General features: G+C 47.9%; 1 protein-coding gene across 1 annotated transcript; it reads right to left on the bottom strand.

Annotated features, from left to right (window-relative positions):
• Positions 1–1,906: 1,906 nt before the first annotated feature.
• LOC149363346 (uncharacterized) lies at positions 1,907–23,730 on the bottom strand. Its single transcript, XM_089568470.1, has 5 exons — positions 23,689–23,730; positions 21,685–22,342; positions 7,510–8,106; positions 6,574–6,632; positions 1,907–2,059 (listed from the first exon to the last, which is right to left on the bottom strand). The coding sequence occupies exons 1-5, from the start codon at positions 23,728–23,730 to the stop codon at positions 1,907–1,909; spliced, it is 1,509 nt and encodes a 502-aa protein (XP_089424596.1).
• Positions 23,731–27,854: the final 4,124 nt, after the last annotated feature.

The following is a 27,854-nucleotide window of genomic DNA, read 5'->3' as shown; positions in this document are numbered from 1 at the left end:
ATCCAGCTTTCTGTCCTTATCAATAAAAATATCTGCGACTGGCTTCGTGAACAAATCGCTCGAAAACACTTAGATGTGCCTTCCTCACAGGCAACTGGAGGATGAGGTGGTGATAAAACAGAAGGCGGCTTTAACTGTTTCACACTGGGTCATTGAAAGTACCGCAGGGTATCCTGTAGAGAGCGCGGCGAATAGTCAGCTGGATCATGACACTCTCTGGGCCACGGATAGATGGGTGGCGCGTCCCCTCTGCATAATGCGCATGGAACAAACATGAGCAACCTCTAAGACATTATCCGTTGAGGCACACGGGGCAGAGTGTGATCTTTTCATATAGCTATCTCCCTTTTTATGATCTTGCACGCCGTGCTCATGTACGCAGAAGAACTTGCTTTGGGGCTAGTTGGTTCATGATTGAAGTTCAGAAAGGCGCCAAAGACTCACACACAGGAAAGACACACACACAGGACGTACTCATATTGACCGCTTTGTGCCAACTGACCACCCAGCGCAGACCGTCCCCTGCAACGACTTAATGCTGCTTGAATCATCGGTACCACCGCTCCTCTATGTCTAGTGTTCCTCTTTGAATACAAAACGTACAGAAGACCGCTCCTGCAGGTTTCATCTCTAGTGGTTTCGAAGAGAACAGGTTTCAAAGAGAAAGCTAGTTGTTCTATCACGTTTCTGTCATGCTCCTAAATTTTTTGCACACGGTTGCATTTCGCGTCTGCGGGCCGCAGATATGTCGTGAGCTGCATCCTCCTTATACTCGAAAGACAGAGGTGTGTCAGAAAAAGAGAAAAAAGTGTTATTCCGGTTTATTCTCTTCTATGGAAGAATAATTTATTCGCGAATCATCATTCTTTCGCACAATTTTTGACCATGCTCAGTCGTATATGTCTCTAGGCCGTCATAGATTGGACGTGTTATATTTTGCCACAAGTGCACGCAGGTATAAAAATAAAAAAATAGTACCGACACCTGTTTCTCTAAGAGCTGAGCAGCATAAATGGTCGCATAGGCAACAGGCTAGGTCCTCCATGTTATGGGAATTTTGCATGGAAGAAGGGCTAGCTCAAGAGGGAGACAGCGATAGCCTAAACCGAATAAAATAGCCTCTGTCAGCAGTTAGTAAGAAGCAGACTTTGCAGCGCTTGTGCCATGGTTCTTGTTAAAATCCTATATTTTTATTTAACTAGTTTACGCACTTGAGCAACCAATAGATCCTGTGCGAAGGAAGAAATCTGCATCAACCGTTCTAAGCGGCTCAATTTTGAAACAGCAGATATCCGCATGCAGTTCTTCTTTGACCGTGACAGAAAAGTACCACGATAAGCTAAAGGGGGAGGATATATTTTCCGCATTTTGTGCCCTGTGTGGACTGCGACACTAAAAGAGCGCCGTTGTAATAAACGTTGACTTGTGCATTGACAAAGATCAGGGACGAGTGCGTGGTGGAAAATATTTATTATTTTCTTTAATTATAATACAACGGCTCTATAATGCCAGAATTATGCATTGTTTTGAAAGAGCTTTCGACATGTGCTAATATTATCCATTCTTGTAGGAGGCTAGATTACGCAGGAAAATTGGAGATTTTAGCTCGCAGCCTCAATGCCTCCTGTGTTTGCTACACGGGACCAGGTAATTACCTTATTCTCAGCCGAAAACAGCAAGAATTTGTATCGCACGCTTGGGTAGCAGGCAAAGGTGGTTTAGTATTGGGCGGGTGCCTCCTGGAAGGTGGCGTTGGTTTCACAAACCAGCAGGCGGACTGATTTTGCGAAAGTGAGGGTGGGAAGTGGTGACTGGAAGGTGACGAGAGTGGGTGAGCGATATCTGATCTTGTGTAGGACGTAACTGGTTTGGCTAGTGCTCGCAGGTGGCCTGTGGACAGTGAAGTTCAAAGCTTCTGGACAGTGGGAATCAAAACTGGCTGGGTTGCGGGTGGAGACTTTTTGAGGGTAAGGGTGAAAGCGTGGTGAGGCTTCTTGAGGGTGATGGTGCGTTCTTCGTTGATGGGAAGACGGTTTTGGATGTCGTAGGTGGGAGGAGGCTAATGTGGGTGGGGACAAGGTGGAGGCCTCCTGGAGGGTGGCGGCAGGATCATACAACACCAGGCGGAGAGATTTTGCAAACGTTAGGTCTATAATACAAAAGCATTAAACATATTTGGAAAGAAGACGGAAAGCACATTGCAGCTTTAATTAACGGCAAGCACCCCGCCTGGCTCTTGAGGCTGAAAACTTCCAGATACCCTGTGGCGAATCTCGGGCTTTGTTTAAAGCGTCTCCAGGTGAGAGGTAAGTTGGTCACTGAAAACGGAAGCGTAGGGAAGGCTTTTTGTATAGCAAGAAACACGGCAGGGAACCTCTTTCTCCATGACTTGGAACGCTCGAGGTGGAACGCTTTCTGCAGTGTAATCAGGCTGCAGACTGTAAACACTCGGGAAACAATGCCATTTTTTGTCGTCCCTCAAGCGTTCCTGAAATGCCCGAGCATCGGTAGACAAAAGCCTGTTTTTGATTTAGCGGTACACTTAAACACTTAAAGGCTCGGGTTTCAATTTTTATTGATAGGATCACTCTGATGACGCCTGCCTGCGCGCACCTCGCCATCATTAAACTGTAATAGATGGCTAGAGCGTGCAGAAGAACCTAACAATCAGTATCAATTGGTACCTCGTAATTTCCAGCCTATTAGTAATTCGCGAGACACCTGCTGCATACATGTATACCCAATTTTAGTGTGTGGAACATTCTGAATGTAACATTTCTAACAACTATGGCTTGTCAACTTGCCATGATCACCTTGTCGGTGTCGTGGCTCGTCTTATGCGCTCAACGTGTATGAAAGTGAAAGCTGCTCTAGTTGCCATACAGCCCTGCATTATACTAAATAATCTACAGCGTTAGCCAAAAGACATTAATTACAAAGTGAATTGGTTTGATAAAAGTAATTTTAATGGCTTCCCCCTGCCAACTGAGAACAGGGTGGGCATCTGCCATGGTTGGAAAGTGACAAAGCGGAAAGAGAAATTATCCTTTTCACATTTAGGGGAAATTAACGAAAGATAAAAGAGGAGGGTGAGAGGCGATGGGTATTCAGATCAGATTTAAATGATTAGCATTAGCACAGCTAGGCTTTCTCTTACGACAGAAGATGTATATTCCACGGCAAAAATGCGAGGCCAAAATTGCTAAACTAAAGCTGTAACAGCTTTCGCTTATTAATTCGCTAAACCGGCAAGCTTGTAGCTCAAGATTTTGTTAGGCTGTCATTCGCAGTCCCTACGGTGTACACACCTACATTAATTAGCGAACTCTGCGAATTGTCTGGAAAAAGTCATCAAGTGCTGCTCAGTTTTATTAGAAAAATTTCTCGCACTTGCTTCTCATTGAGAATTATTTCATACTGTAATAGAAAAAAGGTATCTAAACTACACGTTGAGGAGGCATCGTGATTTCGAGATTTCGCTACAGAGCCCAGTGCCACGGGATGCAATCCGCCCTCGGCAGCCCCACTCCGATGCAGGCTGGCGCGAAAAAGAAGCCTTGGTGGTGTGCGACGTCAATGCAGATTAAAAAAATGCTGGGCAGTACAAATTACTCCGCAGCCCCACTCTAAACAGAGCTCAAGTGTTGTTTCAGAATGATAAAGAACACACAACTTGCCTCTCCTAGCGCTACATAATCTCTCTGTGTCCGCCACAATGCTGGAGTTGGTGGAAAATATGAAACCGATTGCAGTCTACACCGATAACGTTCACTTGGATATCAATTCGAGCGGTCGTATAACGTAAGCCCTTTCTGGCAGTTGCGCTGTCGTCTTTCTCTCGGCTTCGCTTTTCTTGGCAGGCGGATTTCTGCTGTAACCACACATAAGAAGGAAGAAGACGTGTTACTCTGCACCGCAGCTACATCTTGTCCAGCTATTCACCCAATCCCCCACCGTGCTTATGTGCCATTAAGCCTGAGGACATCATCATCATCTTGTCCAACAAGAATTCGAGTTTCTTTTGTAGTCCGCGTCCGCAGAGCTCCCATCAAACTCCTGAAGAATAGCATAACGGCCAAAAAACCTGTGCATGGCAAGAAGGCGGCCAAAAATGCAAACCCGACCGGTAGGAGTTAGCAACTGCCGACGCGGCTTGGCTGCTAGGATGACTGCGACTACGGTGAGCCTCATCGCAGTCGAGGTGTCAAGCATGGGGACCCCACTGGACCTTTGGGTCATCGCTGCGACCTCTGCAGACACAACAACAAGTACCGGACCGGGTATTTACATGACCGCCGCCGGTTACGGTAACGAGCCAACACCTGGAGCGATCACCTTGTAGCAGAGCAGCGTGGAAGACAGTTAGAATATGAGGACAGCGTTTGGGCAGCTACCCGGGCACAGAGATTCACTGCAGGCTAAGGAGGTTCAACAAGAAGTCACCATTAACATTTCGCAACCACTACAAGGGCCGCCAGTCGCGGACAAAAAGGTAAGGGCTGCCCCTGATTATTCAGAGTGCTTATCCAACACCAGCCTTGCAACATTCTCTCAGAGAGCCCATCACAACAGTACGGTTTGACAGTAGAAAGATACCCAAAAAAACTGTACAGAGAGTGACAGACGCAGCACATAGTATCACAGGTTACCAGGGATATGTAAGCCAAAGGACATCTAACAGCGCAACCGTAGCCACACTAGCAGCACACAAAATGTGCACAATAACTAAGATTCCAGTCACAGCCGAGGACTATCTTTCGGTGCAGATTTACTTTTTGTCGAGTCTAAACACTCAACGATGTGTCATATATATGACCCAGACCAACATGATTCCCGGGAGACGGCGGCAAGAGACCTCATATTAGGAACACATACTGTGCTCGCCGCACGTAGTATGGCGAACGGGGACACTTTTCTTGCCACATTGCAAGGATCAGATAAATTCTACTACAAAGGCTGCACAGTGCGCTCCAAAACGTACAAACCTGGTCCGGCTCACTGCTGCAGGTGCTACAGAGATGGGCATTTGCAAAAATTCTCTCCATACGGAGTTAGCCTAGAAAGCGTGACAGAATCCGGCGGGGCAAAAATCAAAAGTGAATACGTTTGGGCGTGTTGGTAATACATCGTACCTGAAGAAACAGCGCAGGAACGAAAAAACGTCGACGACGTAGAGACGGGACAAGCGAAAGCTTTGAACACATCGTTTATTGCGGAAAGGAGCTTACATACCCTTTCGAATCAGCGGAAGGGGGAAAAAAGCAGAAAACCACGGGAAAGTTGCTGAAGAACAGGCAAGCCACGTGCTAAGCCAAGATATCAAGCTCTTTCCTTGATAATGCCATAGACGGCCTACTGACACATTTATCCCCTGCACGAGCTATCTCCAAAGCTTCCATGATTTGCCTTGTCAGATCGTTGTAGTGTCGATACAAAGGATCATCTTATCGAACAAGGCATGGCAAGGTGGTTCCGCGTCGAACTTTTTACAATACGCAGCCAGATGGCCATCTGTGGCAATGTTAAAGGCTTCTTTTTTATTTTGCTCTTGAAGACGCGTGTTCAAATATCTGCCAGTTTTTCCTGTGCAGGGCCTTCCACATGAGAGTTCAATTTTGAGACAACCCCCCTCCTGCAGGTCACATAGGAATCTGTGTGTTTAATTGGGCACTCGGCTTTCCGATCTCGCGTGGGGCAGCTCTTTTTGCACAAACTCAAAAGCTTTGTTGGCCCCTTCAACAAAACCTTCACACCTCGAACGTTGCCCTACCTTCCTCAGATTGTAAGAAAGCTTATGCATGTGGGGAATCAAAGCTACCTTGTCGTTCTTTCTTTTTCTTCCCTCTTTCCCTTCTCCTCTGCTCACTGTTCGTCAGTCATGCTGAAGCAACTATCTTTCTGCGATGCAAGACGTAAGGGACAAAAACAATAACATGTTTAGTGTAGCCCGCCGCCTCCAAACGCGTCACCTGCTCATTTACATTTTAATCCATGGCATGATCGCATGACTTACAGAGAGCGCTTAACAAGAAAGAAAGAACAGTGCCTCCCTTGACCAGGTTTGAGTGTGCAGAGCTGTACGCCAAAGAAGGCTTGTTAGCTCCAGGCTCATACAACGAACACGGGTGATCATGGTTACATCGCAGCCGCAAATATAAAAACCTGACGCTGTCTTGCGCAGGCCGTCCAGAGGTAAAAGTAAGCGACCGAAAGCAGGCATTAAAAGAGTCTAAATACGCCAGACAAAAGGGTCAGTAAGTTGAGAATTATCCAAAACAATTAAAAAGTCATCAACATACCGGAAAGCATTTAAAATCCTTAGATCACATATCCGCTTAAAGAGAGTCTTGTCTCATTGAGCTAAAAACAAATCACTTGAACTTGATGAAATTACTCTATGCAAACACCCTGCATAGGTTAAAAGTTATTGTCGAAGGCCCCAAAAGTATACGTCAAATATTATGATAAAAGCTCTAAGAAACCAGCCGTACTCATAACATAGGTGTGATTTTAAGTTTTTTAAGTAACCCTGTCAGTCACGTGCCAATGGGGTTCACAAGACGCAGGACCCACCACCTGCTCGAGGTGTTCCACACCAGCTGCACAGGTGGATGTTCGCCACCTGCTCTGGACTTTTGCAGGGAGAAGAGCTTCAAGGACACAGATTTTACACGAACTGTGACTAACGGCGACAAGGGAGGAAGATTTCTCCAAGCAGCTGACTAACAACAATAAAAACAGGAGCCTTTCCGGTACCTGCACGAAAATTTCTTACAAGATTTTCTATCGTCTGCAACGAGCCGAAATTATGCCTTCGTATAAGCTGTGCCCAATAATAATAATAAAAAAACTACACATACGTGCTGCAACAGGATTCGGCTACGCGACCACACGGAAGGCAGTCATTGCAATAGCTCACGACGTAAACCTTTTCAGGATAAGTTTCAAATTAGGCAATCGAAGAAAGAATTATGTACCAAATAAATATATTTATTTCCAATGATGTAGGTTTTGCATCGACATTTTGTCAACGTCGGTGAAAAATGGCTGTAATTTCGTCCGCATCGGAATGTGTATTCGTTGCAAAGCTGATGACAGTTTCTGGAAAAGAAAATATGAAGAATAGACAGCATTAGCACAAAACAGACCACCCCAAAGCAGTGCGCAGAGCATCCGAACTACTTAAATTTCCAGACTTTAGGCAGCAAACAAATAAAAATTTGCCTATAGCCACACAGCATACAACCATTTGAGCAAACAGAGGCCACTCCACACACTTCTTGTGAAGAATTTAAAAATGAGAGAAGCGTGCTTTCTGGCTGGTGTTCAAGTTTTTAAAAGTCAAATATTTACTGCCAAGTACTTGCAATTTTCTGAAAAACAGATTCAATTTTTCGAACACTTTTCGCATGGAGGGTGGCCAGTTTGAGGCCTCTTGTAATGTAGTAAATAGTCTGTTCATTAGACTAGAACTGCGCCAGGATAAAAAAAGTAAAGAAGTGAACTCACACTTCTTGCGGAGGAGAGCACCGTAGTGGAATGGAGTGCCGAGACCGTAGCCGTAGTTCAGGCCGTAGCCGAGAAGACCGTGGCCGAAACCGTAGTGGCCAGCACCGTAGCCGAGGGTGCCAATACCGTAGCCGTAGACTGGAGCGGCGTGGTAGGCAGCGAGAGCTGGGGCAGCGTGGGCAACGGTGGCCACAGCTGGGGCGTGGTGGACGGTGGTGGTGGCAACAGCTGGGGCAGCGTGGACGGCGGCGATAGCTGGAGCGGCAGCGTAGGTGGCGACTGGAGCAGCGTGGGCGACGGTGGCGATAGCTGGAGCAGCGGCGTAGGTGGCGACTGGAGCGGCGTGAGCGATGGTGGCCACAGCTGGAGCAGCCTGGACGGCAGTGATAGCTGGAGCAGCGGCGTAGGTGGTGGCAACCCTGGTCACGGCTGGAGCAGCGGCAATGGTGGCAACTGGGGCAGCGTGGGCGATGGTGGCAACAGCTGGGGCAGCAGCGTAGGTGGCAACTGGAGCGGCGTGGGCAACAGTGGCGATGGCTGGAGCAGCAGCGTAGGTGGTGGCAACCTTGGTCACAGCTGGGGCAGCGGCGTAGGTGGTCACAGCGGGGGCGGCAGCCAGGCCGGCGCCGAAGCCAGCGGTGCGAACGAAGCCAGCGAAGGCGCTGGTGGCCAGAGCCAGGACAATGCAAGCACGGATCTGTGATGCAAAAAAAAGAACATTATCTTTATGAAGTATGGATTCACTGCCGGTCTGTGCTGGCTCCCAGTTGCTTAGAGGCATCTGTGCTCTGAATCATCGAGGGCCATATGTTCTTCTGGTTGATTTCTACCTGATGTGTAACAATAATAGACATCCGTTTTGCCACTCCATAAACTGTCCGTTTTCAGTGCTGTACACTGCATCTCCTGGTTTTGGCCATGCCTGGTTTTTAAATTGACCCATGTTCTACTTATCTGAAGCTTTATCTGAAACTTCCCCAGCTGTGTTTTTTTTCCGAAGTAGACTGTAGTGTTGCTTTTTGTCGCCAAGTACCGTGCTGCCAGCTCTACGTGTATACCTATTTTGTGATTGTCCATATTTCTATTCATTCGGCTGCATCGACGAACAATTTGGCTATTTACATTCCACTAAATTAAGATGAGCATTTGCCGTTTCCCCAATGGGGATGAAGAGGGTGCTATCATTTTGGCCGTACTGATTCCCATACGCTTGCTTACTTTTTTCGTATCCTCATGGTACTTCGGTCACTTCAACTATATGCCCCTGTGGTGGCTCAGTGGTTATGGTGGTTCGCTGCTGACCCGAAAGACGGAGGTTCAGTCCCGGCTACGGCGGTCTTTAATCAGCTCAACATCGCAGCGTTGAAATCATATCTCGGCATCAAATCATTAGCCTTTCGCAGGAAAATTTCAATTCTTTGTCTTTTTCACAAACTGTACTTTAACTTTCCAGGACTTTGAGAAAACATTCTACGGTCTCCGGTACGATAATCTCGTCGTTTAATTAACTCCTTAAGCATACAGCGTTTGCAGGGCTCCACCAATTCTTTCACTAAATCCTTCCTTCCCAGTGCGATAGAAAGCTGGAATAACCTCCCCGAACACATTGCCATTGAGGCTAATCTATGCAGATTCAGACAGCTCCTAATCGACCATCTCAACGACAAATAATTTTTCCTGCACCCTACGTCAGCTTCCAAGCCCTGCAAACTGACTAGCCTATTCTACGTCCAAAGTTGTAATCTATTGTTGTTTATATTTCTGCCACGCTCTGTCATGACTTGATTATTTGAATTTCTTACTCTTGTCTTTTTTCGTCTTGTTCTATTTTTTTCTATTCTATATTTTATATTTTCTATATTTTTCTGTACTTCTACATTCCTTCTGTATTTATATTCATGTATGATTGCTGAACACCTCTGTACCACCTCCCCCCCCCCCCCCCTTATGTAATATCCCTGACGGGACCTTTTGAGGGTTAATAAATGATGATAATGATGTCAGTGCACGGTAAAAAACCCCAAGTGGTCGAAAATTGCTGAGCTTTTCACTATGGCGTCCCTCATAGCCTGAGCCGCTTTGGGATGTTACACGCCCATAAAGCACAAGCTTCACCCATAAAGATTACTTGTTAACTTCTTCCTGCATCTACTGAAAATGTCTCCGCCTTTTCCAATCTCTTTTATTTGGCTTTCGGTTTATGAAGAATAATTTTACACGAGTGGAAAAAAAAGTTAAATATCGAAAACGTCGCAACTGGTTTATGCGATGTTTCTTGGTGCTTGTACATCTTGTGCTGTGGTATGAAGCTCTCATATGTAATTTTCATTATTAAAAGTGCTCACGAACGCAGTAAGCTGAAAAATGTGCCTAAAGTTAGGCGAAAAATTTTATGTCTGCCTCAGATGTTTTTACTAACGACAGTTTAGAGAGGAGAAAAAAATTTTGCGCAAAAATTTCGAAGCGACCGCCACCCTAGATATCAGCATGAGCACTGCTGTTCTCTTTTAGGAAGAAATATCTAAATCAGCGTTCGCACTCTATGCTTTTTGACACATTACTTATGCTATAAAAAATATTGTGGTGGCCGCTGTTGTAATGAAAGCAGAAGCAGGCATAAATCCGTGTGTTTTTTCTTCAAACTGCCTCGGTTATATCACCATTCATCGTTATAAAAATAAACAACCGATGGTAGCTATAATAACTGTTCTTAGTCAAAAACAATACAATGACGGTCGCCAAAGATGTATTGGAGAGAGACAGCTCTATGTCAAAAGAGTGCTCTTCCTGCAGGAAAAAAAGGTGGCTCACCATGATGTCTTCAGAGCTGCTGTAGGAGCCAACTGCTGTTGTTTAATGGCACTCAAGCCGCTTTTATAGCAGTTCAGGCAGGGTTTAATTTATTCAGCGCGGGTTGCTCGACGGCGAAAAGCGAGGGAACGTTGTATAACAAGTAGCTGAGCGGAATACTAGCCTCGTCACACAACACAGTGGACAAGTGAGGCAGCGTATGAAAGGAGGATGAGCCAGCTCCCACTTAGTATGCCCCGTTGAGTTAATTTTTTTGCTCAATGAGCCCCTTTAAATCATAGGGTCATGTAAAGAAAGCGGAATTGTGGTTGCATATCAGTGCCGATTCACTTGAAGAATTTTTTTTTTGACGCGAGTCAGGTGAATTGAAAGAAAAGAAATGCGGGTACAAGGGCATTTATGCTGATCTAGAACTTCTAGTTCTCGTTTCCCAAATGTTAAATGTAGGACAATTCTCTGCTGAGACAGAATTTTAATGCCGAACTTAGTGGCTATAGAAGAAAAAATAGCATTTTTATTTCGTTAGGAGCCGTATACTTTTAATATAGACTTGGCTGTTTATTGAGGTGGTAATCCAACCTACTTAATCATTACTTAAAATTTCGGCAGTGTAGGGTGGCGAGGAGAAGCGCTCGATTTTAACTTGGCGCTGCTTAAGGCTTGGTTAACCAAATTCGTTTTGGACTTTATCGCTATGATATATCGATATGGTGGAATCCTCAAGAAAATATATGTTTTTGGAGTTTTTCTCCAATCGATGAAAAAGACGGCATCGCCATCACCGCTCAATATTCAGGAGCTGCTGCTCGTTCTTGTGCATTAGCTCGAAGTTCCATTAAAAAAATATTTTTAGTCGCGATGCTTCGTCTCCAACTTCCAACGTCCACGCGGAAGAAAGGCAAGGAGTAAAGTTTAATAACAGCATCTTTCAGCCGAAGTGAGGTGGTCCCGTCTGGCGGCGCCCAATATAAAAGGGCTGCAGCTTTCCTCATACAATTAAAATATAATTGCGTTTCTTATCTGTGCATTCAATAAATGCATAATTATGTTGTCTACTATGCACTGCTTCGAGCATTCCAGTCAGCGGCGAAAGAAAGAAAAATATATAATGTCCCCAACCAAAGCACTTTGTAAAACATGACGCAACTAATCGGCAATTTTTACGGTCACAGCTGGATATACATGAGGATCCAGGGAAAACATTGCACACGAAGGTGTCGTAAGTGAAAACTCCGCCTTGAGGGTATGACGCGATAGAGTTCGTCGGCACATCGTTCTCGATAAACCCAATCCCACGAACGCCAGCATAGCTTCCGCGTCGAATGAACGGGCAGCAAGCCGCAAGCTTCGTGGTGAACGCGCCATGGATCTGAGCTGCGTTGTTCGCTGCTCACTGCCTGGTTCCTGCGTCCCCGCACCACTCCACCGCGCCCGAACGAGACGAGCGGGAGGCGCTGCCTTCGCGCGCTATCTGCTGAGGCAGTGGCGTACATTGCGAGGAGGAGGAGGAGGGAGTGGTTTTTAGTGGGCGCCGCCTGATGGTGGTACGTGCGCTCCAAGCGAAGAGGAAAAGTAGCGGAAACTTACTTTGCCACTCGCTTAACTGCGACTTCTGTAATTTCCATGCTCATAATTACTAATATACAGCACAGTACATATCTCTAAAGCACCCTTCTACTTTCCACTAGACGCGCCTTTGTTCGTTTGTCTTTTAGGGCACTTGCTGCGGCTGCTTCTTACTTTATGGCGAGGCCAAAATCAATTTCAAAAACTCAGTCTTCGTAGATGCGACAGTTTTTTATTTTTTGAAACAACAGTAAGGCGTGTCACACACAGACATGCGCGTGTGTTTTGAAATTCCTTGTCTCAAATTTGTAGAAGAAAAGTGTAGTTCCTTACCCGCACTTAATTTCATTTCATGCCTGCTTTGAGGCAGTTTGATCGAGCACTGTGCTGTTAGAGCAAAGCTTAGGTTACGCGCCATAGCTGACACGTAATCACCATCTTAAACAGTGTTGGATACCGATGAATATGCCACTCACAAAGGCGAGGGAGCGAAGCGTAACCGTTTTTTGGTACGGAAACAACAACAAAAACTTAGTCCGAAGCAAGTGAAGCGGCAAGCTTCAACAAAAGAGGGTCAGCTAGCGAAAAGTAATAAGAGGCCGCGACAGCCTAAAGTAGAATGGAGAGCGGGCAGACTGTGTTGTTCAGAGATGACATAATAAGTTTCACGAAACATCTCACAGCGCTGAATGCGGGGATTACGAATTATCTTCCGCCTTCAACTGCCGGGCCGTGCCAACGGCCTTCAGTTCACATATTCATTATACGTTTACTGAGCAAATGTGTATTTTCATTGCACTGGAGAGTGTGTATGGTATGGTATGGTATGGTATGGTATAGTATTGTAACGTACTTGCTGACGAAGGGGGGCTTTATTAGCAGGCACGAAAGGGAAGGCCAGGCAAGCTGGGGCAACAACAGCGACAGACTCCACACGGTGCGAGCCCTACTTCGTCGTCGTCGCCCTACTTCGTATGCGCCACCTCGCAATACTAGGTGGCATTATTCCCCCCTTATGAAGGAAAAAAAAAGAGCGCTGTCGCTGTCGAAGTAAGGGTTAAACAAAAAATAAACAAAAAAACAAGCAAACTGCCGCAACTGAAGCGCGCGAAAACATCAACACGGTTGCGTCACCGTGTATAGTACGGCTTAAGCCGCACAACGTGCACAATGTCAGAGTCGGGCTGTCGGCGTCGCGGTTGCGCAGCAACGTCCGGAACCACTTCATAGTTAACCTCACTCACACGCCGTACCACTCTGTAAGGGCCAAAATAGCGGGAGAGCAGTTTCTCACACAAGCCTTGGCGACGAACAGGAGTCCACACCCAGACTTGGTCACCGGGTTTGTAGTCAACCTGTCGGTGCCGAAGGTTGTAACGGCGCGCATCCGAGCTCTGCTGTTGCCCGATGTTCACGCGGGCCAGCTGACGGGCTTCTTCAGCACGTTGGGCAAACTGTTGGGCGTCTGGGGCGAGTTGGTCATCCTCTGGGCACGGGAGCATGGCATCAAGCATGCTCTGGACTTCGCGTCCGTACACAAGGCGAAACGGGGAGAAGCGCGTAGTTTCCTGCAGGGCGGTGTTGTAGGCAAAGGTGACATACGGCAGGACCTCATCCCAAGTTTTGTGTTGAACATCTACGTACATGGACAACATGTCCGCAAGGGTCCTGTTTAATCGTTCGGTCAAGCCATTGCTCTGCGGATGGTAGGCCGTGGTCTTGCGGTGTGTTGTGCAGCTCAGCCGAAAGATGTGGTCGATTAGTTGCGCTGTAAACGCCGTCCCTCTGTCTGTAATCACGTGCGAAGGAGCGCCATGTCGCAGGACGATGTTGTGCATGAAAAACTCTGCGACTTCTGAAGCTGTGCCACGAGGGATCGCCTTGGTCTCGGCGTAGCGAGTCAAATAGTCGGTAGCAACTATGATCCACTTATTGCCGCCCTGCGACAAGGGGAAAAGGCCGAGGAGGTCCATGCCGATCTGGTCGAACGGAGCACGAGGGGCAGTAACGGGCTTGAGAAAACCCGCCGGCTTAAGTGGGGGCGTTTTCCGGCGCTGGCATTCTCGGCAGCTTTTAACGTATCGTTTGACATCAGCAGAAAGTCCAGGCCAGTAATACATGTTCCGCACTCTGGCGAGCGTACGTGAAAAGCCCAAGTGGCCAGACGTGGGCTCATCGTGGCAGGCGAAAAGAACGTCAGATCGGAGGTCGGCTGGAATGACGAGAAGGTAAGGTCTATCGTTGCCTCTCGAGTTCTTCTTGTACAAGAGACCTTGCCGCAAACAGAAGGAGCCAAGACGTCGAGAGAAGTGGCGAGGTATAACCGTATCACTACCTTCAAGGGCGTCAATGAGAGGGCGAAGGTCCGAGTCCGCCCTCTGCCGAGTCAGTAGGTCGGAGGCGGTGAGAGTACCAAGGAAGCCGCTGTCGTCATCGGGCGCTGCGTCGGCAGGATCAACTGATGCACGCGACAGTGTGTCGGCGTCTTCGTGTCTGCGGCCGGACTTGTAAACAATAGTAATGTCAAATTCCTGGAGCCGTAAGCTCCAGCGTGCCAGGCGTCCAGATGGGTCTCGCAAATTTGCCAGCCAGCATAGGCAGTGGTGATCGGTGACCACTTTGAATGGGCGGCCGTAAAGATAAGGGCGAAACTTCATGGTGGCCCACACGACCGCAAGACATTCTTTTTCAGACGTGGAGTAATTGCTCTCGGCGCGGGAGAGAGTACGGCTAGCATAGGCGATAACCCTCTCAAGGCCGTCTTGGTGTTGAACAAGGACCGCGCCAAGACCGATGTTACTGGCGTCGGTGTGGACCTCGGTATCGGCATCTTCGTCGAAGTGCGCAAGAACGGGAGGTGTCTGAAGGCGCTGGCGGAGCGTAGAGAAAGCGGTCTGTTGCTCAGTGGTCCAGACAAAGGAGGTGGTATTCCTTGTGAGGCGCGTCAACGGCTCAGCAATCGTGGAAAAGTCCGCAATAAAGCGCCGATAATACGCACAGAGACCCAGGAAGCGCTGGACAGCTTTCTTGTCGGTCGGAACGGGAAAACGTGCGACGGCGGCAGTCTTTTCGGTGTCCGGCCGCACTCCCTCAGCGCTCACAACGTGACCCAGAAATTTGAGCTCTTCGTAACCGAAATGACACTTCTGGGGCTTCAGGGTAAGGTCTGCCGAGCGGAGGGCTTCGAGGACAGCCCGCAGGCGCTGGAGATGTTGGTCAAACGTTTCCGAAAAAACTACGACGTCGTCCAAGTAAACAAGACAGCTTTGCCACTTGAGGCCTGTGAGGACGGTGTCCATCATCCGTTGGAACGTAGCCGGGGCGGAACACAAACCGAAAGGAAGCACTTTAAATTCATAGAGGCCATCTGGAGTCACAAAGGCGGTTTTTTCGCGATCCCCTTCGCCTACTTCAATTTGCCAATAGCCGCTCTTTAAGTCAATGGATGAGAAGTACTTAGCGCGCCGTAATCTATCCAGCGAGTCGTCAATGCGCGGCAACGGGTAGACGTCCTTTTTGGTCACACTGTTCAGTTTGCGATAGTCGACACAAAACCGGAGAGTGCCGTCCTTCTTCTTAACAAGGACTACAGGTGAAGACCACGGGCTTTGGGAAGGTTGAACAACGCCGTCGTCAAGCATTTCCTGAACCTGAGTTTGGATAACCGCCCGTTCTTTAGCAGAAACACGATAAGGCTGCTGTCGTATAGGGCGAGCGTCGTCATAGGTGATGATGCGGTGCTGCGTGATGGGTGTTTGACGAACCTTCGAGGAGGAAGCGAAGCACGACTTGTATTCCTTCAGCAGCTGTTCCAAAGCCAGGCGTTGCTCCCGAGACAGGTGGCAGTTTATGTCGACGTTTTCAAGGGAAGGTTCGTCAGTGCCGGCTGCCGCGGACGCAAAACAAACGGGAATATCGGTAACAGGTTCGGCAGAAGCGATAGCCGTTCCTGCAAAAAGGTGCCGGTACTCATTAGAAAAATTAGTGACCAGGACCGCAGACCGGCCACCACGAAGCGTCAGTAGACTGCGAGCGGCGCAGATGCTTTGAGTAAGCAGGAGTGAACGGTTAGCCTCGGCGACTGCTTCTGCGTCATGCAAGTCGTTGCAAGTGACTTCAACCAAAACACTGCTCCGTGGCGGCAACGTGACACTGTCTGCAGAAACACGAAGGGCGGCACTGCGGTGGCAAACGATTCGGTGACTGCAGCAGCATGCACGGGCCGGTTGTAAGTCGCAGAACGTTGTTGAAGAACCTTTTCCATCGTCGCGGCCTCGGCAAGGAATGCAGCGACGGTCGATGGTGGGCTGCGCACGAGGCCTGCAAAGAGCTGTTCTTTGACGCCGCGCATGAGTTGGCGCACCTTTTTCTCTTCGGGCATGGCCGAGTCATATCCTCCACGTACATGGCTACAGACTCATTCGGCATTTGAATGCGAGACTGCAAAGCCCGTTCAGCCCGTTCTCGGCGATCCGTGCTGGTGTAGGTCTCCAGCAGGCGTCGGCGGAACTCATGCCATGATGTTAGCGCATCTTCTCGGTTCTCGTACCACGTACGTGCCCCATCCTCCAGGCTAAAGAATACGTTTCGAAGCTTGGCTGCGTCGTCCCACTGGTTGAACGAGGCCACGCGTTCAAACTCGACCAGCCAGTCTTCGACGTCTTCGAGCTGACTGCCATGGAATGGTTTGGGCAGTCGCGGATTCTGCAAGGTATAGTAGGCTGCAGCTGGCATAACAGGTCGATGGGTGGGTGCTCTTGCAGACTCCAAAAGCCCGTGTTCGGGAGGTAGGCCTTGGTTTCTCCGGCTAGCATGGTGCACAGGGGTGTCCACCAGCGAAGGACTGGAGCCCAGGGTATGCGGAGGAGTATTAGACATATACAGGGATCTTACCCAGCGCCTACACCAGACTGTAACGTACTTGCTGACGAAGGGGGGCTTTATTAGCAGGCACGAAAGGGAAGGCCAGGCAAGCTGGGGCAACAACAGCGACAGACTCCACACGGCGTGAGCCCTACTTCGTCGTCGTCGCCCTACTTCGTCGTCGTCGCCCTACTTCGTATGCGCCACCTCGCAATACTAGGTGGCAGTATGGTATAGTATGGTATAGTATGGTATAGTATGGTATAGTATGGTATAGTTAGGTATCGTACGATATAGTGTTATATTAGCCCTCAGTAGTGCGAAGACAACAAACCCTCTTCATGACTCGAAGAACCGACCGACGTGCAAAGCGAGAACCCGAACTACTGATCATGGAGCTACCGACGACGGCCGCAAGATTACAGCGTTAGTGGACACAATAGCACACTACTTTGTCGTAAGTGATGTGTTCACCTCGCGCCTCAAGCAAATCATTGTGGCTTTGGACAGCCCGGAAGTATAGACAGCGGGAGGTCTCCTTATTCTGCCCTCTGAATTACGCATCTCAATCTCAACAATAAACTTACGTGCATAACCGGTGAGGTATGTCATTTCGCGGAACTTCTACTCGCCATCGTGTTAACATGCACTTCCAGTCCAAGTACATTTTTGACCTTGCATTGAATCTTCCACATCTTTTGATCATAAAATTACAATTACTTTGTCTGCACTTAAATCGCCATTCTTTTTGTTTCAAAATGAAACGTGACGTGCCTTGCGAATTTGTGCACCGGAGATGCATCCTAGACGCACACTCTGATAATCAGCCAGTTTCCTTCAAAATCTTTTGAGACCAGCAATTTTGCGAACGACTGTCGTTGTTCGCGTGTTATAGTTATGTGTCCTGATGAAGGCGTCTGCTGCTGGTGCAGTTGGGAACAAAGTATGGAATCTGAATGCGCCCAGTAAGCTTGCCTTAATTGTGGCCAGATTTTTCTTGATGTGCAGGAAGAAATTCAAGCCATTTTTAAAAGAATTTATGAATTTTCAAAAATGACGTTTAGAAATCTTTTTTGCCTGGCTAAATTTTGGTTCAAAATGCTTCAGATTGTTGTTAGTCTAAGACTTGCGGTAAAAAGGAATTATAAGACAATAATTTGAGCTTTGAAAGCAGGCTTCCGATTTGAACGGTTTTTCAGGAAATTGTGCGTGAAGGAAATCAACAAAAGTGATTAATAAAGCTATAGAGATAACGTCACATCAGCGACCTTTTCCCATGCCGAGGTCAATAGCCGTTCGATAGGTACTGTTGGGTCACAGTTTTTTTTTTTGCGTCCAAAGGCACGACGACAGAGGAGACATAAGATGAGGTACTTGGATGGGCCTGTGCAGATGGATAACCAGCAATGAAGGGAGAATACAGAGCACAGTTACGGCAGTGGAAGGGAAAGGCATAAAACTATCGCTAACTTCACCGTAAGCAGGAACACTGCTACTATTCCTCTTGGTGCATCAATGATCTCAAAATTACGGAACAATACGCTCTTGGACAGTAGGCGCTAGAAAAGTGTGCTTTCGTCCATCTGAGCTGAGACAGTTTTGAGGGCGCACCTAACACGAAGCCTATATCCCCCCCCCCCCCCCTCTCTGGATCAATGGCGCGACTGGAGGAATCCTGTGAAACACAAGGTCAAATGGAAAGCAGGCGGCGCTGAGAGGCCACTAAACGCTAAGAGCACGTACGGCGATGGCGTTGACACCAGACACAGCCTGCGTGCCGTGCAGTGATAGTACATGGAAAGGAAGCAGATAAGTAAAAGTTTCTTCAATACCAGAACCTGCTACCGGTGTAGAGTAGCAAACCGATTATTCTTCCGGTTAACTAGCCGGCTTTGAAGAAAGCCTCTCTGTTCCAGTGTCTGCGCTCACTGAAAAACGTTTCCCGTCCTTCTAGACGGCGCGAGCTGACCGAATCTCAATTCCTGGCCATGGTAAAAAAAAATCCTTACCCACCATCAACCGCCAGTTATCGGTGGCTGTACTTCTGAAGAATGCGGACATGTTTGACTTCACTCGCGACCAATCACCACCGATTCCAGCTTCTCGTACCCATCACAAGATAAACATAACCAATTCGGCAAATGTCATTCCGCGTACTACCTTCCGAACCTCAGATAACTGATTAGCAAGTCCATGGCATGTTGCACTGAGGCATTATCAAGAATGTTCAAGCCCGTGCGTCAATCCAGCGATTCTCGTCAAGAAAAAAGATGGCACATGGCGATTTTGTATTGACTAAGCAGCCTTAATACTCTACCAAGACGACTGGTCTCAATGAACCCTACGAATCGGGCACTCACGAACATGATTGCCATGTATATCAATTCCTGTCATAAGAACTCGGACGCCGTGCTTTCCTTCATTACATAAGCCTATAACCCGTCGTGGCATGACACAACTGCTCATAGCCCATTCTTCCTCCTTTATAGCCGTCCGCCTCAGACCTTACACAGCAACATCTTACCTTTTTCGCTTGTCTCCGAGAATTCTATCGTAATCACCGGCTGCGGCGCTGAAGAAGCCCGTAGGCTTGCTAGGATAGGCAGCTTGGCCTTGCAGAATCGCTCTAAGCAGCGTTGCTACCTTTGGCACAAGGTCGTCTGCTGCGTGCCCGGGCACGTATGGTCGTGGACGCCTCTCAGCAAGAGTGGTTTGTCCCAAAAGCTGCTATTCAATGCGCAGGCCCGTTCGCTGTGCTAGCTAGCCTAAATGACCTGAACTAAGTGGTATCTCCTCAACCTACTCAAGGACGCCGTTCTCGGAAAAACCAAATCGTGTATGTCGCACGGCTGAAGCCCTTCCACTCCCACGTCCCTGATTGATTAATTGGCCCAGAGGGCTTCGTCTGCGAAGGGGGACCAATGACGCGTTACCTATGGGCGCTGCAGGAACGACGAACAAGTGGGGATTTGGAATAAGCTCTTTATCTTAGCGCTGACTCACCAAGCTCTGATCGACCCGCCTATGTTAGTAGCCTTTGTAAATGGAACCTGTAACAATATATAGTACGAAAAAACTGTAAATCTTATTCTGCATACTTCTGTGCGTGTAATTTTGTCCTTAACCTGGAGTCTATCGCGGAAGCTAACACAAAGTTGTAAGTTTAGTGTGCATGCAATCTGAAACGTATTTTGGTACATCTGAGGTCACGTACTATGGGGACGCTACTATTTCGTCCAGCGTTATTTTAAGACTGCAGTTGCAATTTCCTCGGCAGGAGCTATTCCTTTTCTATGGCCATATATGGATTACACTAGTGCGTAATCCCACGCTGGCTATTTTTCACCTTTCTTCGCTCATTATTTTCTCTGTAATTTAGCCGATGATTTTTCTTGTTGTAATTTTATTACCCGTTGTTATTGACGTTTAAAAGTTTTCTGCTTCATGTATACAATGGTACCCTTTCCAATTTGTTATAAATATGCCTCGCCGCAAGAACACCGTCTAAATGTAATACCTGTCCTGCACTGTCTTTTTTTTAGTTTGATCATTCACGTTCCTTGCGCTTTGCTCATCTTCAGTGGTTAAAATCACGTATAAAAAATGTTAAAAAGTGATTACCAATCACTCATTTGTGTTGCAGCTAGGTCCCCATTTGCTTCCTTTTGACAGTAATTCCCTACTCTAAACGAGCAGTGGAATTTCAACCTAAGCCTTCCGGCAATCACGTTGCCTAAACTAGCATCCGCGGTGGTTCCGTTACATTGGCGTTCAGCTACAGACCCCAAAGATACGGCGTCGGATCCCAGCCGTGGGGCCGCGCTTCGATGGAGGCGAAGCCTGTGTTCTGTGCGAGGACGGCGCATGTAAGAAACTCCTGGCGGTATACACTAATCTGGAGACCTCCACCGAACGGTCTCTTGTGCCCTATGCGTCTTTTCCGAAAAATAAACCGATCATAACTCTCTCTTAACTGCCGAAACTACCGCAATGCTGTGATAGGCGCTAAATATTAAGCCGATTCCATTTTTCGGAAGAAACCTTTCATGTGATCACGATGCTTGTGGCCCTATAACTGACGCCATGTGTAGTGGCATGACGCATTCTTTTTCTTGGCATGCCGTGGCCTGCAAATTTTTACCAGAACTACAAGAAGTAGCTCCAATTACAGGACCACTCCGACGATTGTCGTTGTAACAGCTTTCACGGAAAAAACTTGTTCGGGCTATGAGTTGAATTAAAGAAAACATGAAAGAATTATGAAATGAATTAAATATATTTATTTCTAGTGAAGTAGGATTACATCCACGTTTTATCAACGTAGATGACAAATGGCAGTAATTTAGTCCACATCGGTTTGTGTCTTCGTGACGAAGTTGAAGACAGTTTCTGGAAAAGAAAATATCAAGCAGAGGTCAGCATTAACACAGAATGGACAATCCCAACGTTATATGAAGAGCAACAGCACTCTTTCTGTAAGCAGATTCCCCAGGAGCACAGAATGTTTACAAATAGCACAGAGTCAACAGCGTAGAAAGATTTAAGCAAAACACAGCCGAGCGCCGACTTTTGTCCTGCAAAACCAAGAAATTGGAGGGCGTGCTCCCTTGCTACTCTTCACATATTTAGAAGAGGCGGGTCCATTGTCATAGTGTAGCGATAGCGTGAAAGGAAAAGGATACTTTGCAAAAGAGAAACTTTCAAGGGGGGTCGCCTCAAGTCCTACTGGTATGCAGATATTATTCTCTGTGTTCTATTGATAAACCTGCGAAAATAAGATAAACAAATTAATGAACTTACACTTCTTGCGGAGGAGAGCACCGTAATGGAATGGAGTGCCAAGGCCGTAGCCGTAGTTCAGGCCATAGCCGAGGAGACCGTGGCCGAAACCGTAGTGGCCAGCCCCGTAGCCGAGGGTGCCAATGCCGTAACCGTAGACTGGGGCGGCGTGGTAGGCGGCGAGAGCTGGGGCAGCGTGGGCAACGGTGGCCACAGCTGGGGCGTGGTGGACGGTGGTGGTGGCGACAGCTGGGGCAGCGTGGACGGCAGCGACAGCTGGAGCAGCGGCATAGGTGGCGACTGGAGCGGCGTGGGCGATGGTGGCAACAGCTGGAGCAGCCTGGACGGCAGCGATAGCTGGAGCAGCGGCGTAGGTGGTGGCAACCCTGGTCACGGCTGGAGCAGCAGCAATGGTGGCAACTGGAGCAGCGTGGGCGACGGTGGCAACAGCTGGGGCAGCCTGGATGGCAGCGATAGCTGGAGCAGCAGCGTAGGTGGTGGCAACCTTAGTCACAGCTGGGGCAGCGGCGTAGGTGGCAATGGCTGGAGCAGCGTGGGCGACGGTGGCAACAGCTGGGGCAGCAACGTAGGTGGCGAGAGCTGGAGCGGCAACAGCGGTGGCAACTGGAGCGGCGTGGGCAACAGTGGCGATGGCTGGAGCAGCAGCATAGGTGGTGGCAACCTTAGTGACAGCTGGGGCAGCGGCGTAGGTGGCCACAGCTGGGGCGGCAGCCAGGCCGAGGCCGTAGCCAGAGGTGCCAACGAAGCCAGCGAAGGCGCTGGTGGCCAGAGCCAGGACGATGCAGGCGCGGATCTGAGGGGAAGAAAAACGACGTTAACCTAATTAGTAAAGATAGCGTCACTGCAGAGCTATGGTAGCTGCTAGTTATTTTGGCGTGAACAACTTTGATGCAATTATTGCAGCTAATTTCTACTTTTTTTTTCTCTTAGTATTCATTATGCCGCACTGTAAAGCGCTGGTTGTCAGTGATGCGCTTTGCATTCCCTGCTGTTGCCGACTGGCGGTTTTAAATTTCACCTATCACCACTGGAGCTTACAATTTCCCTCAACTCTCTAGTGCTGCCTTTCTACCGATGTTGGCTATAAAATTAACGTTTTCAGTTCCCGCCATTGGATGTTAGAGGACCGTACGCGATACACGTAGGCACTTGTGGCGTGTAGTTGCTTTGCCCGCTAATTTCTAAAAAAATCGTATTTGAGTCATTAATTCATTCCGCTGCTGAGCTCTGTAGATCAACACTACTGCTAAAAGAAAATTACCTATGCTGCCCGTGGTTTCAGGGACTACTAGCTTTTTCAGATCTATTGCTGTTTGCTGTGTGTTTAACCTGCCTATTTCTCCCCATAGGCTACTACTTAGAGATCAGTTTTGCTGACTGCATTTTTTAAATGAATAGATATATGCTTGTCTGTATCTATAGGGAAGATGACGCTCTATTGCATTTCGGCGCAATATCTTACGCTTAGTTGTTTCCTGCGCATTATCATGATCTGTTGTGATAACTTCACCGATGTAGATGTGCTGTAAACTGCTTCCTGCAGTTTTTAACCGCGCTGCTCCTTTTCCCAAACTATGCAACTCTAGTTTCACGGTATGAAAAGTAATTTCTTGCGAAGAGATGAAAGATCTAAATAAGAAGTAGCGAGAACATCTCTATTGGCTTCTATGGTGCGTCTTTGACTGTATAGCTCGTGCACGGCCGTATGAGGTGTGTACATTTTTGTGATGTTTACATTATACCAAAATATATTATTATTATAAAAACATAACATTACAAGAAATATAATATTGAAATGGTAGTATTGAAAAGAAAAATCAGTCACACAGTATTTGCAAAAGTGAACTCTGTCCGAGATTTCAGAAAGAACTCTGCCGTTTCTATACACCACTTGTCATAGTGTTAGTTTGGGGTCGCACAATTTCTAGCAGAAAATTCTTTCCACTTGTAACGGAAGGGCTAGATGCAGAAGCAGGAGCAACCCCGTCTATGTTTCTTAATAATGCCTTATTTATACCGACGTGGTAATTTACAAAAAAAAAATATGTAATAACCCCTGGTAGCTATAAACCGCGCTCATGATCCGCACTGACACGGTAACCGTTACCGAGGTCAGTGGTAAGACGGAAAACTCCCTACCAAAAGTGCCCCATTCCCGCACAAAGAAAGGCGGCTTACCATGATGACTTAGAGCTGCTGTAGGAGCCAACTGCTAGTTTTAGATGCCTCTCGAACCGCTTTTATACATGGCCAAGCCGGCTTTAATTTATGCTAGACGACAAAAAGAGGGAATGTTGCATAACCAGCAGCCAAGCGGAGTGCTGTCCGAGTCACACACAAGAGTGAGCAGGTGAGGTACGCATTCGGAACCGGAATGAGCCTACGACCAATAACAATGCCTGGACGAGTTCTTCTTTTTTCGTGCGGTGATACTCACTAAATTACAGAGGTATGTAGAGATAACAAGATTCTGCTTACATGGGTGCGGTTTCACTCTATGAAATTTACTTGGTTTTTGCCTCAAATGATGGGAATGAAATGAAAAGGAGGGCAGGTACTATGAGAATTCTAGTGGTTTGGAACCTTTCTTTCCTGTACTGCAGTCCTCTCCTTTGCCATTCCTGATGTGTACGGCGCTTCTAGGTCAAGGCAATAAATTTTATTGGCAAATTATGTGGCTTGAAATGGAAAAGGCGCATTATATTTTTTTAGCAGCCATATGCTGTACGCTACTAACACATGTTTGACGTTTGAAATGCGCGGTCATCAAACATGCCATTATTATTTAAACTTTTGCCAGCATCATGTGGCAGACGCAACCGCTGATTTTAAGCTTCGCACTGTGCTGCAGCTCAACAAAATTCTATTTGGGCTTTGTCATTTTTCTTTATGAACAAGGCGTGATCTTGGTACAAATAGTTTTGTAAACGTAAAATCTATTACAAGAGATGGGGCGGCCCCAACTGGCTGAGCAGGGCAGAATGGTGGGCCTGTTGATAAGGCATGTCAAGGGAGAAAACCAGCCAAAAAAGACGGAAACACAAGAGAACGACACAGGACACAGGAGTTGTTAGTCCAGCCGTTGTCCTGTGTCGTTCTCTTCTTGTGTTTCCGTCTTTTTTGGCTGGTTTTCTCCCTTGACCAACTGGCTGAGCACGATGGGAAGGCTGGTACATAGCTGCTGATCAAATAAAACTAATTGCTTATGTTATTTCTGTATTCGATGGATCGGAAATGACAGTTGAGAGTATTTGAAATGGCAGCGAAAGAAAAATAAAAAAATACGAAGTGCGCATGCATAACGCATTGTAGTTAATAAGATGACTAATTGCCAACTTCAGGTGGTATAGGAGAAAATTCATGAGAGGCCAGATTGAAATTTACTCTCGAGATCATCATAATTTGGAATATTGATTGATTTCATTTATTTCCATAAACAAGGAAATGTAAGGGTGTGGTGGAAAACAAGGAGAAAAGCTCCAAAGAAGGCAGCTGGACTGGCCGCAGGTTCCCTTTGCAATGACAGCAGCAGGGCGCAGGGAAGAAGGGAAACTTGTTAAACAAAAACGAAAGACAAAAAGCAAATTCATATAAAAATTTTAAAATGTGCAGAAATTCATCAAAAAAGTACGAAAGGAAAGAAAAAAAGTACAAGAACAACTGTACACAGTTATTGGCGCAAAAACACTTCATACAAGCTTCTTGCGGAAGAAATAAGCACACTGATATTTCATCTGGAAATATTATTCAGTAAGCGAGGCAGCCGGTGGCATAACATTTGCTGACCATAATTAGTACGTAAGTGAGGAACACACTAAGTCTCTTATGGTCGAGTTTTGACAGGGGCTGCGCGTTTTGTGAGATTAGCGAGAGAGCTGAGTACCGGGATGCTTTTTACATCTCTTCTGTAAGCTGACAATGAGCGATGGTTTATTTAGGCAGGCAATTTTAGCGTTCTGAGGGCATTGAAAAGAGGAACGGCATGAAAGTCGGGTTGATTTTGATTGCTATAAAAAATAAAGACCCTGGGGTAGAAAAAAATTGCTGAGGCTCAGCTTGTCTAAGCCTGGGGAATGCGAAGCATATTAGTGGCTAGGCTTGGTAATACATGGCTTTCCTTGGTTGAATACTGGGTCATTTTAAAACAACCACTAGAAGCCTTCGTCGTGGGGGAAGACAATGGCATGGCTACAGCGGAACGCCGACTAACCCCGAGACGCGCGTTGGGTGAGCGCCTGGATTGCCACGGAAGCCGCGTCTGCCTGCCCGGTGGAGCGAGCATTTCACCTACACCGTGTGTGAACGCGCGTTCGAAATGCGCGGGAATGCGCGGGTGTGACGGCTAGGGGTCCCACGGCGACGGCGCGAGGTGAAGGCCGGCTCTCTCATCCGATGTCACGTGGTGTGACGTCACGGTGTCACGTGGCGTGACGGCTAGGGGTCCCACGGCGACGGCGCGAGGTGGAGGCCGGCTCTCTCATCCGATTGCACGCGGTGTGACGTCACGGTGTCACGTGGGGGTCCCACGGCGACGGCGTGAGTGGTAGCTCTAGCAATATGCTTCGCATAAAAAATCTTCACTCAGTGTGATCAAAAACAAAAGCGGCATTTTCTTACTTCCGTAGAGGAAAGTGACTTGAAAAACTTATGCCAATTTTTCTTTCTGCAGCGGCGATTGTCGCTCCTCTGCCTTTACTGCGAGGCGGGGATCAGCTTAAAAGCTCATTCATGATGGGTTTCAAAGCTGGACAAGAAAAAGCTCAGGCTGTGTATAAAGGCGGGGTATGAAAAGGACGTCAAGCATGGGGCCATCCGGTCGTCTCGGGTCAATAACAGTAGCCAAAGCTGATGTTCAATGCGGTAGGTGGTGAATTATTACCCTTTAGTGAGAGGTCTGGGTTGCACCAGATAATCAGCAGGCGCATCGGACCGATGGCGTTGCTTCTTGACCACTTGAGGAGCAGTTATGAGCTCCGCAAGCATTCGCCGTCGTGCTAGTGGCTAATGCTTCGTCGGCGGCGCCGCTGCCCCAATAGAGCCACTACTGCAAAACTAGTCGCTCGCAGATACGAGCGAGAGGAAGCCTACCGTCTATGGCTGGGCAAAAAACAAACAAAAACGATAAGATAGCGGCATACCGACGCACGCACCAAGCACACACGAACGTGGGAGGTACCGAGAACGCACCACCACGAACCACTACGGATAGTGTGCTGGTCAATGGTGATATAAAAAGTGTAATAAAACGTCGCCCAGGACTGAACTTGAGGTTTTGTGAGTACCTTCGCAGTGTAGACTGCCTAAATTTAGTAATCAGTAATTAGTAACTTAGTAATTAGTCATTAATTATATGGGACGTCATCCAGTGGTGACGTCACCAGTGCCATCAAAGTGCCCCCTGAGATGCCGCCGCCGCTACGATTGCTACGGCGTTGCTTCCGCAATTCTACTCAGAATAGCCATTGGTCAAACCCCAGCCATTTTTATTTAAGCGAAAAGCTTCACTACGAGGGTCGGAGCCGAGCTTCGCGTATGCCGTGAAACCGAATGGCGAGTTCTGCGCATGCCCGAAACCGAGTGACGTCACGCGCGGCGCAGGTGGCCGCAGCCGTCGCCGCCACCGCTGGCGACTCCGCCGCTTGACCTTTCGGCGCAGCCGCGCGCTACTGCGCATGTGCGCCGCCTCCTCACCGCCGCTACTACTGCGCGCTCGCCTCCTCACCACCGCTTGACCTTTCGTTTCAGCCGCGTGTTTGCCATAGTAACTACGCATGCGGAAGGTGGGCTATATATCTCGATTGCCTACAACGTTATCGTGTTGCTCCCAGTCCATTGTGCGCGAACTGCGACGGTCATGACGCCAAAGAAAGCATAACTGCAGCTTTTCCCTTGTATATCCAGGCTTAACCAGAGCTAGGCCACTGCCATTTCTTTTTCTTTTGAGCGAATAATCATCTCACGTGTTCTGTGCACGTAAGTAAATATGTATATTGTAGCGTGCAACGCCAAAAAGAACACCCGCGCAGAGACGAAAAACCTGCGGCGGTCACCCAGTGGTTCGAGCGCGCGCGAGAGAGCCAACTTCTTCCTCTTCTAGCGCATGCACTACTTCTGTCTCTTCTTCGAATGCATGTATCACTGCCCCCCTCTTCTGCAGCATCGACACGATGCGGCTAGGAGAGAAAAGTCAGCGAAAGGGTAGAACACAGCTGCAGTGGACCGCAGTTCAGTCAGGTAGCCGGTCGTGGTAAGGCTTCATGCGAACAACGTGTACGACTTCAGTTCGGTGCGACCGGCGCGATGAA

The sequence above is a fragment of the Amblyomma mixtum genome, chromosome 2, assembly GCF_055824585.1.
Source record: "Amblyomma mixtum isolate Tamu chromosome 2, ASM5582458v1, whole genome shotgun sequence".
NCBI classification, from domain to species: Eukaryota; Metazoa; Arthropoda; class Arachnida; order Ixodida; family Ixodidae; genus Amblyomma; species Amblyomma mixtum.
Note: the sequence above shows the minus strand (reverse complement) of the source record. Positions and strands in the feature narration are given on the sequence as shown.